At 39.7% G+C, this 11,195-nt stretch overlaps 1 protein-coding gene across 1 annotated transcript; it reads left to right on the forward strand.

Moving 5' to 3' along the window:
• The first annotated feature begins 7,697 nt into the window (after positions 1-7,697).
• LOC130228392 (cystatin-B-like) lies at positions 7,698-8,606 on the forward strand. The gene is made up of 3 exons (XM_056456821.1): positions 7,698-7,798; positions 8,055-8,156; positions 8,320-8,606. The coding sequence occupies exons 1-3, from the start codon at positions 7,721-7,723 to the stop codon at positions 8,452-8,454; spliced, it is 315 nt and encodes a 104-aa protein (XP_056312796.1). The 5' UTR covers positions 7,698-7,720; the 3' UTR covers positions 8,455-8,606.
• Positions 8,607-11,195: the final 2,589 nt, after the last annotated feature.

Here is an 11,195-nt window from a genome sequence, read left to right on the forward strand (position 1 = left end):
TTTGAAATGTATTGTGCAAAATGGCTGTGCAACATGTAAAATGGCGATGCATTTATTAATTAAATTAGAACTTTCAAAGACATGCAGATTTTAGTTCCAAATTAAAATATATAATTTACGTTTGCCATTTCCAACCACATTTAACATGTAAATTGCACACTTATTTTAATGAATTACTGACATTTAATTTCATGTGCAGGCAGAAATGGTAGCAAAATAATCATTTAAATGTTATTTGCCCTAATAATTGCATTTAGTCTCAGGGTTAGAGAAAATGTAGTCATTACAACGTGGGATGTTTGTATCAAAATTCAGTGTGTATTTTAAAATGCATTCTTAGCCAAATGTTTAGCAAACTACTGAATTAATTTTCTTTAATGCATTTACACTCATATTTAAAGGTCCCGTGAAGTGCTTTGAAATGTGCATTTCTATTCTATCTTTGACATGATCTCAACTAAACATGAAGAGAGGGCGGAGCATAGTGTAGCTCTTCCCCTTTTTAAAAAACAGCCAATAGTGTTTAGTTTAATTAAGCTCAAGCACATCAAATGTGAAGTATCTAGAAGGGGGCGGGGCATGTCAGATGCTTAAGAGATTTTGACTGGTCAAAATTTGATGGGAAACTGAAGTAGGAGGTGACGTGAATGAAACTGTTGATCCATTTAGGCAGAAGTGACAAGCTTTACATGCTTGTATCAGTTTTATATCTTTTAAATGCACTTTTTTTTTTTACATTGTTTTGGTGCACACTAGCTTATATATATATATCCTAAAAACGAACAATACTGATGCTAACATCTAAAAATCTTTATTTTAATTTCATGGGATCTTTAAGATGTTTTAGAAATCCTTTTTTTAATTAATGCATACAGAAATTTACCAAACTTTGCACACACGTCATGAAGAATGCTAATTTAAATAAATAAAAACATTGTCATTTTATATATTGCATTTCAAAATGAATGTTGCTACTCATATGCTTCAATCAGATTAAGTGAGGTTTATTTATAAACTAATTTCTAGAGGATCACGTGCTTATGATTGCTTGCAGCCGGTCCCGCATATGATTGACCAATCAGACGATTCCTAAGCCACTATAAATACCCTAAGTTCCATATCACAGCCATCTTCATTTTGAAGAATCCCCCCTTCCACCCCTACTCCTCCTCCTTTCCTAGATGGGTGGCACGGTGGCACAGTGGTCAGCACTGTTGCCTCACAGCAAGAACGTCACTGGTTCTAGTCCTTACCAAGCCAGCTGATGTTTCTGTGTGGAGTTTACACGTTCTCCCCGTACACACGTGGATTTCCCCCGGGTTCCCCGGTTTCCTCCCACCATCCAAAACATGCAACTTAAGTTAATCGACTAATCCAAACTGGCACCATAGACATGCTCCTGTAGCTGGGCTAATAAGTATAAAATATACAAATGCAAATTATTAGTGAACTTCATCAAAACTTTACTTTTTAAAATTACTTTTGTTTTATATTTTCTTTTCATAACTATAATGTACTGTATATAGTTTTGGTAGAGAAGTTTTCTATGCGGAACCATGTTAGCGAACGGTTTAGGGAGAGCACATATTCGTGATGCACACAGTAACTCATGCGGTGTGTGGGCAGGCAGCGCCATCTTCAGTGTTGAATCCGCCGCTGACTGAGTTGGTTGCATGCTCTCTCGCTCTGCTAATGCGAGCCTGAGTGAAAAAGAGAGAGACAAGTTTTCATCATGTTAACTGTGCTCTGTGTTTTTGCAGAATAAATCCAATTTGAGACCTCCAACGTTGCTGTCGTCTTTTTAAAAAAAAAAAAAACCACACAACCAGAGTAAAACTGCCACACTCCTAGTAAGTAGTTATCTCTTAAGAGCAATTGCTATCTGTTCATTAGCTACTACAGCAGGGGAGTTCTCCAGATCTACCTGAGCTCAAACTCCCCTCTCCCCTTGCAAACAGGAGGGAGCCCCGTGCTCGATCTTCTGAGCTCAGGGCTCTCTCTAAAGTAAAGTAAAGGAGTCCAAAAGAGTAAACACACTCACCTAAAATGTACTCTTCCTCATCTCAGAGTCAGAGCTTCTCCGAATTCCTTTGTTCGGTCTATTCCTTGATTACTAGGGGTTGCCATGGTGGAATGAACCACCAACTATAACCGCATATGTTTATGTTGTGAATGGCCAGTACTAAAACACTCATCTACTGTGCCACTTTAGTTCATTCAATTCACCTGTATCACATGTCTTTGGACTGTGGGGAAACAAGAGCATACAGAGGAAACCCACGCCAAAACGGGGGAACATGCAAACTCCACACAGAAACGCCAACGGGCCCAGCCAAGACTGGAACCAGCGATCATTTTGCTGTGAGGCAACAGTTCTAACCACTGAGCTGCCGTGCTGCCCTATCCTGGATTAATAGGGGGAAGAGGGGGAGGAGCAGCGGTGGATTCTTCAAGACGAAGATGAATAAGGTAAGGAAATCTGGTTATTTATGTGCGTTTGGATTCATCTGATTGGCAAATCATATGATAGCTAATGCAGGAACAGTCATGGTCACTCATAAGGATCACTCATGATCCTCTTGAAATTAACTTCACGTATGTACATGTGCACATAGTAAGCGCATTGTACCAAATGATTAATTTAAAAATGCATACATAAAAGTTAATGTGACTTGAAGTGTAACCTGATTATTAATTGTGTTAATTAATTAATTGTTGAGTTGAGTTAATTGTCCCTATAGGGTATTAATACAGTTTTAACTAATCTACTGTAAGTTTTCACATGTTGCTTCTGTCATATACTGTAATGTATTTGACATCAACTACCATCAAGCACAGAAATTATGATTTAATAATCGATATTATACTCAAATATTATACTATACACATCTATTAAATACAGGGGAACACTACAAGAAAATTATTTAACTTATTTATCACCTCTTGCACTTTTAATCTTTGCACTTTTATCACTCCCTAATCATTTGAAGGCTTTAGTAATCCCACAGGCGTTCTTTTAGTAAGATGAAGATTTACTCACCCTTTACTCCCCTCAAGTGGCTCCAAACCTTTATGAATTTCTGTTAAAGACAAAAGAAGATATTTCAACAAATGTTAAATGAAACGGGCAGCCATTGACTAGGAAAAAATACTATGGAAGTCCAAAAATGGCTTATTTTTTATGTTAGAAAAACAGGTGTGAAAGAACTGGAGGGAGAATCACTGATGAGAGTTTTCATGTTTCTCATGTCAGTGTTTGAGCAGTAATGCTGTTTTTAGAGGAGGTCGAGACTGTATTTCTCCATCTATTACAGCTAAAACCAGCAGCAGTTTGATCAGGTTTCTGTTTGTATCTCAGCTTTAGTATCAGCTTATCACTGCAAATAAATCTGTTCACATATTAAAAATGAAGAGTTCAGTTTGTTCATTCTTGAAATAATTTCCAGACTCTGCAGAGTCTGTCTCACACATCTGTCCATTTGTTCAAGCACCTCGATTTCATTGCCACAACAAGGAGGGGAGAGATAAGGATGAAAAGCACATTTTGCACAACAATATTGAGTAACTTTTCAACAGCTTGAGCATTCTCAGGATTGCACTCCGTCCCTCCCTTGCCTTTCAGTCTATGCACTTTCATTCTTTAGACTTCTGGTTTCAGAAAACCAATGCTGTGTTACAAAGATAGTTTTAACTCAGACTATTCTAATACAGAATCTGAACTAAAAACGCACACAATGTAATGTCCTGGAGATCACATCACGTTAGTCAATCCTAATGCTTTATTCTGCCTGTGAATTTGCACATCTGTCAGATTTCAGATATTTATGACCATAAAATGGGGACAAAACATGTTTCCGTTTCTTGAGCAGAACATTATTATCTTTCAATAGATTGTGGACATTTTTGACAGATTTTGTTACAGTCATCCGGTGGACATGATAGTTTAGGTTTTCAAAGATCATCATGTCTCATGGTTCAAAGGAAATCAACATGAGCGTTTGTGATATTTTTACAATTTTGTCACTAGAGAGAGACAAAAATGAACACAATAACTTTATCTCAAACGGCAAGTAAACATTTTCACTGATGTTAATGTGAACTTCTTGTAGAAATTAGTTTTAAAAAACACATTTAGACAAAGTGTGTTCACTGACTAGTGATGCGCGGATGGCGGTTATATCCGCGGGCGCTGCGGATAATCCGCGGGTCGGGTAATAAAAAAATACATTATGACTAATTGTGGGTCGGTTGTGGGTGGATGCAGCGGGACATGGCAGTGGACCAGTGAAAAAGCAGAGTGGGCTTTGCAGAATGGGAAGATGAGATGCCCAAAATAATGAATGAAGTGCAAGAGTAGCCCACTGATCAAAGTTTCAGTTAGAGGAGTCATCAGAGGAAAATCTGCTATCGTTCTGGGAGAAACAAGATCGCTTATTTCCACAACTGCAGCACCTTGTGAGGAGAATCTTGTTCATTCCTACAACACGCTGTGCGAGTGAACGCTCATTCAGTGCAGCTGGCCGCGTTTTAGAGGCGAGGCGGAATCGCCCGAATCCAGGCACAATAGATGCTATTCTGTTTTTGCACAGTGCGAAGAAAAAGGCCAAGTAAACGCAACATAGCTGCCGTTTAGGCTGAAGTGGCACCCTTTTTGTTATCTTGTTCCTGTATCTGTAAAAGCTAAAATGTCTTATTTTTACTTTCTGTATCTATTTGAAAATGTTGTCTAAAGACAAACTTTTGTTTTTATAATAAATGTTCATTTAAAAACGTTTACGATTAACGTATTATTTTACTATCAGAGATGCGCAGATTAAAGCTCACTGAATCTGCTGTTAATATCCACGGTGACCAGAGCTGGCGCGTACATAGAGGCGACCCGGGCGGCAGAATAAAGAGGGCGGCGTCCGCGATAACCCCCCCCCGGTTCTTTCTTTCGTCTGTGACATTCCCCCCACCGCCCGGTCCTCGCTGTCATACGCACAATCACACCCCCGTCTCTCGTTTTCACTTTCGGTATGAGGGCGGCATGTTCACCTTTTACCTAGAGCTCCAGTTCAGTTTGCTCCGGCCCTGACGGTGACCCATCATGCCTAAAACAAAGAATTAAATGATTAAAGTGACGATCGGGTGCGTATACATATATCACATAAAAAATATGTGCGGGCGGGTGGATGATTAGCATGAAGCTGCGGATTCGGGTGCCATTTCAGCTGATCTGCGCATCTCTATCACTGACTTTAATGTCTGTACAGAAGAATCAGCCCTTTTTGCAGATAAACCTCAATGTACCTCGATAGCAAAACCGCAATGCACCTCGATGGCAAACTAAAAATAATTTAGCAATGTATTGACATGGCAAATACAACAACTGGATCTTACTTTGTTAGGAAATATGGACACGTTGGTAGGGAAAGAAGAGTGACTGTGATAAGGACAATCACAGTAGGAGTGTGTGGCGGACAAAGAGTAAGTACTTTACGCAAGACAAGCCAATATCTACATTTTGAAGAGGATAACAATACATGACAGAAATGTATGTATTGTAACCCCCACTAACCCGACCCCTGCTTGTTTACACTAGGTAATAAGATGCACCATGATTGGACCACAGGTAAATGAAACACAGTCTTGTTATAATATCAATCTTTTGTCCACTTCCACCTGATCTTTCAATCAGTTCAGTTTAGTTCAGTTCAGTGTGGTATAAATTTCACTGCTGAAAGTCCAAACACTGAGCAAATCCATCGATGCTGTAACGCTGAGTCTGAGACAGTTTTAGAATCCATATGCAGAAGTTTATTAATGGGATTAGGCAGAGACATCAACGGGTAAACAAGCGGAGAGTCTGCAACATGTAAGCAGTCCAAACCAAACAACAAACACAGGGGCAATACGTAGTAGTAATTCAGGCAGAGGATCAGTGCAACAATTATCAGTCCAAAACAGATCAAGATACAAAGGGGCAAATCCAGAAGACATGGTGAGAAGCCAGGCAAAAGTTCAAGGCAACAATAAACAGTCCAAAACAGAGCAAGAGGGCAAAGACAGAGAACGTACTTGATCAAGGCAGGTAAGGTCATACACAGGCAGTCATGAAAGACTCTTGGAAAAACGCTTGGTAAGGCGGGTAAACTGGCAATACTTTGCAAGGAAGCATGGCCTGAGCTCTTGATGAAGTACAGCACAAAAAGGAAGTGACTGCAGAGGGAGCGGAGCTGAGTCAGTAGTCGGGCGAGGGCTCCCTCTGCTGGCGTGGCGTTACAAAAGCGCAGCTCCACAAGTCCCAAACCAAGCAAGCCAGTGGCAACAGCTGTGAGGAACAAGCTTCCATTTGACGAAAGTAAAGGAAAAAAAAACTCGAGAGAAACCAGGCTCGGTTGGGCACGATCATTTCTTCTCTGGCCAAACTTCTTGTGCGGAGCTACAGTCTAGGCGCCGGAGGCTGGAGAACGCTGGACGTCCATCGTGGAGAAGCTGCAGGTGTGAATAGGTCACCGGCGGGTGTTCAGGCTGGCCCACAGGATTAATGCAGGGACTCGTCTGTCACTGGGGTCTCTTTCACGAATCGATCTCCACTCCTCCATGACCGCCACAGCATCTGCTCAGGATTATTATCCTGATCCAGGATTATGGACACCTCTAGAAGTCCTTTATAGTTGCCATCATCTCTTCACTGGTCACAATCTCTAGAGGCCTCGGGATGAGTATCCCCAGGTGGAAATAGGGAACAAAGAAAATAATTAGCGTAGCTGCTGTTCATAGAGTATTTAAACAAGATATTAAATATTAAGGCAAAAATGAAGTGCTATAAATGAAAATAGCAGTTATATGAATAAACATAATAAAAGCACATGATTATTTCTGATAAAATTTCTGGTACATTAGGACAGGAGGAGAGTGTCCTACAAGGTTTCATATGACTAATTCACAATAGTGCTCTGTCTACATTTTTGCGAAGCTGAAATACCTTACATAGAGTACATTTTGTTGTACGTTTCAGATACAAGTCCTTCTTGTTTGCATCCAGGAGAAGATGGAGCTTGTTGTACAGATTAGCTGACTAGCAAAACAATTGACTGAAACCCTTCCCTAAACACAACCAACAGTATTGTCAGAAGCAAATTCAGGAGTAAACTGTACTGTGACAACATAGTTTTACCTTGATTTTACATTGCTTTTATCACTTTTGTGAAACCATGCTTCACCAGACTCGAACCCGAGCGCTCTGCAGCACAAACCCAATATTGTATAAAGTGAACTACACGCAAAACTGACCACAGCAGAAAAGTTTAAGATAGATGGGTGATGCAAATGTATCCAGTTACAAATCACTGAGTGTTAAGTTGTTTTGTGATATTTATTTGGTTTTATGCGAAGAAATGCATACAAATAATCCATCATTTCTTGATAATCCTTGTTTCTTGTCCCTGTTAATATCATTAGTTTGAAAAGAAACCAAAGTTGTTGTCATCACACTGCCCCCTAATGTTCATTTCAGCTAGAAACTGCAGTCAAGCGTGTGTTAAAGTGTGTTTTTTGCAGTTTTACAATAATCTAGCCTAAAGCACGTATTTCCAATGAGCCTGTGTTACAAAATACCGTCCAACGCCCAAATTTCTTCAGGTCATGTGATCTTGACAGCTTTAAAAGCACAGTAAGTTCATTCTGGTGGTCAGATTGACTGAGAACTTCACTTCTGTACACCGACCAATCATCAATGATGTCAGAGTCAAAGTTAGGAGGATGGTCAGATGAGGCGCCGGTCACCTTAGAGGTGCTAAAAATCTGCCTTCAGGTACGAGATGCTAAATCACTTTTTGAAAGGATTGTCTTATTTACATTTTCATTGTTTTTGTTAAAGTGTATATATGTTACTTTTTGCATGTGAATTTACACTATTCAAAATTCACAACCTTCAACACATCTCTAAGTGGTCTTTTTAATGCATGAACTAACTATTAACAATAATGTTTACTAATACAGATAATGTTATTAAACATATTTTTACTGTGATGCATTTCTTTAATAATCTTATTCATCTGTTTATTTAGGTGAGGGAAATCATACAGGGGAAGATTCCTGTCAATTGTGGTGATTTCATTCCTCTTACATTCAGATATCAGATTGTAGCAGGAACAAACTACTTGGTCAAGGCAAGTATTTTTGTCTGTATTTGTATGGATTATGAGCACTGCTTGCTTCTTAAACGATTAGAAATCATTTCATGGTTCATGGTTTCATTTCATTTCACCAAAATCCTCATGGTGATGTTTAATATGTCTCTCTCTCTCTCTTTCTCTCTCTCTCTCTGGTCAGGTGTTTATTGCTGGAGATGAGTGTGCTCATGTGATGATATTTCAAGATCTTCCCGGCAAGGGAGGAAAACTGACTGTGCAAGATGTCCAGTTTCCCAAAAATTTTGATGATCCTCTGATGCCTCCTAAGAAATGAGCATTTGCAGAATGAGTGTGTGTTAACTAGTGTAAGCACAGACACATTGAGTGATCTGCCATACTGTAAAGAGGAACTGTTCAAAACTGTTTCATTCCTCAACATTAAACTCTCAACTCAACTCCTGCAGTGTCTGTGCATTTACTGTTGATGTCAACAATATCAAACTCTCCTCACTAATGTCTGTGATGTTTCTTCAACTCTCACTCGCCTCTTCTGGTGGTCTGGTGTGTGTTTTAATGAATGAGTGCATATGGTCCACAGGAATATCCAGACGCCTGACAGCTGTCAGTATTATGCTGTTGGGATAACTGGGTTTAATGTCTAAAACTAATCATCACTCTCAGTATAAACCTGCTGGTCTGTGTTAATCTATGAATAGTCAAACCCTCTGTTAGTAATGTCTGTATCAGTGCTCAGTCATTGCTGTGATACTCTGGGTGTTTCATTCATTAGATAAGGACACTTTCTGCTAATTCTTCCAGTCGGGTTGCCAGCAGTGGTGTAAAGTAACTAATTACAAATACTCAAATGACTAATTGAGTAGTTTTTCTCAGGAATTGTAGTTAACTAAGCCGTTTTATAAATGTGTACTTTTACTTTCCCTTGAGTACATTTTTAGTGCTGTATTGATAATTTTACTCCATTACTTTCCTTCAATCTGCAGTCACTACTCTATTTTTCTTGTCTAGTCTTGTGATTCCTATCCAATCAAATCGCACATAGAAGGTAAATCGCAACATAATGAACTACCCTCAAGACATGGGCGATTTACAATTGTAGCAAACTGTTTGGAAGCATTAAAAAAGTCCAAGATGACGTCCAAAATCTTTACACACATTAACCCAGAGACTGTTTAGATGCATGTCACTGATGAGAAGATGACAGATGTTTACTGTATGATGACTGAAATGGCCTTAAACACAGAAGACACAAGACGTCAACATGACGTCAGATTGACGGTGTACATCTTTGTCGTGGAGACTTTGCATTTTGATTGGAAATGAAAATCAGGTTGACATCAGAACTCACCGTCAGGCCAACGTCAATGTCCAACGTCCAACCTAAAATCAACCAAATTTCAACGTCTAATTATGTTACAGCTTGACGTTGTGTGGACGTTACCACTATGACGTCTATCAGATGTTGGATTTTGGTTGTCATACCTGATGAATAAATGTCAGTATTTGACGTCAATGTGAATTGGCACTTGGCTAGCTTAATAGTCAATCCTGCAGATCTTAAGCGAAGAAAAACATCTTTCAAATCATCAATGTGCTGTTCAAAGGTCGGTGAAGCCACAACTATATCATCAAGATAAACTGCACATGATTTGTAGATGAGGCCAGCCAAAACACTGTTCATTAGCCTTTGGAACGTCACAGGGGCATTACACAATCCAAGAGGAAGAACACGAAATTGGAAAAGACCACAATGTGATGCAAAAGCAGTTTTAGGTTTAGAGCTTTCAGCCATTGGGACTTGCCAATATCCCTGAGAAAGGTCAATTGCTGTCAGGAATTTCCCTCTGGAAAGGTAATCCAGGGACTCATCAACTCTCGGTAATGGATACAAATCTTTAACGGTAAGTTGATTCAATCCACGGTAATCAACACAAAAACATGGTTCACCACATGGTTTTTAAACAACGACAACAGGGGCAGCCCATGGTCCCACTGCAGGTTCAATGATTCCTTCACTTAGCATCTTCCCTATTTGTTCTTCAATCAACTGTTTTAGCAGGAGAAGTTCTATAAGGGGTAAGTGAACCGGTTTTTCAGTTCCTGTGTCAATGTGGTGTTCAACTAACTAAGTATGTCCTAAGCGTCCATCAAAAAGATCAGAAAATGTCCCAAGCAGTTCTGTCATATGTTCTTTTTCAGAAGGACCTAAACAAGCTTCATGCATTTTTTGAAAAAGCAAGGAAGATGAGACATCCATGAGGAACAGACTACTTCCTGATTCATTTATGTCACTTCCCTTCGTTTCGAAGGGATTGTTTCCAATTACAACTGTCCTTGAAGGAATATGAATAGAGACTGACGTACGTTGCATGAAATCCATACCAAGGACCAAGGTAGATGGCAAATGTGAAACAACGCAAAACGGTGATAGAAGCGCTCTCCCATGAATCCAAAATTCAACCAAGTAATGCCAACAGGATCGCAAGTGCTACCATCAGCCAGCAAAATTGGTGAAGTAGTCCACAGTTTAATGTTAGCAGTCAATTTGGGGTAAGTTTAAACAATATCAGCTTGAATAGCCGAAAGAGATGCACCAGTGTCTAAAGTTGCTTCTAATACTTGGCCACTCCGATTGATTTTAACTTTAAATGGACTGTTCCAGAAAGAAGGAGATACAGTGTCTTCAACATGACTAAGAACATGTAGAAAGGAATCATTTTCATCAGACAAATGAGGCGAAGTCATTTCCTGGAGAGAGGATTGCCTCTGCGAATCATCCTCCCTCCCCTGGAGTTTCCAGAGTGCCTGTCAGAGCAGTCTCCATCACTTGCAGCACCATGTTCAGGTAAGTTTGAACTTCCAGAAAGAGTAGGCATTGCCTGAGCATCCCTAGGTTCAACATATTCTGAGTTTGCCTCAAAAAATTTGTTACATCGCGGGCATGTACGTTTAGTGAAGCCAGTAAGCAAGCATTTGAAGCAGTGAGTTTCCCTGTTCATCTTGTGACAGGAAGACATGCATCCGAGCCCAAGACAACATGAAGCTCATGAGCTCTAA

Source organism: Danio aesculapii, chromosome 5 (assembly GCF_903798145.1).
Source record: "Danio aesculapii chromosome 5, fDanAes4.1, whole genome shotgun sequence".
Taxonomy (NCBI): domain Eukaryota; kingdom Metazoa; phylum Chordata; class Actinopteri; order Cypriniformes; family Danionidae; genus Danio; species Danio aesculapii.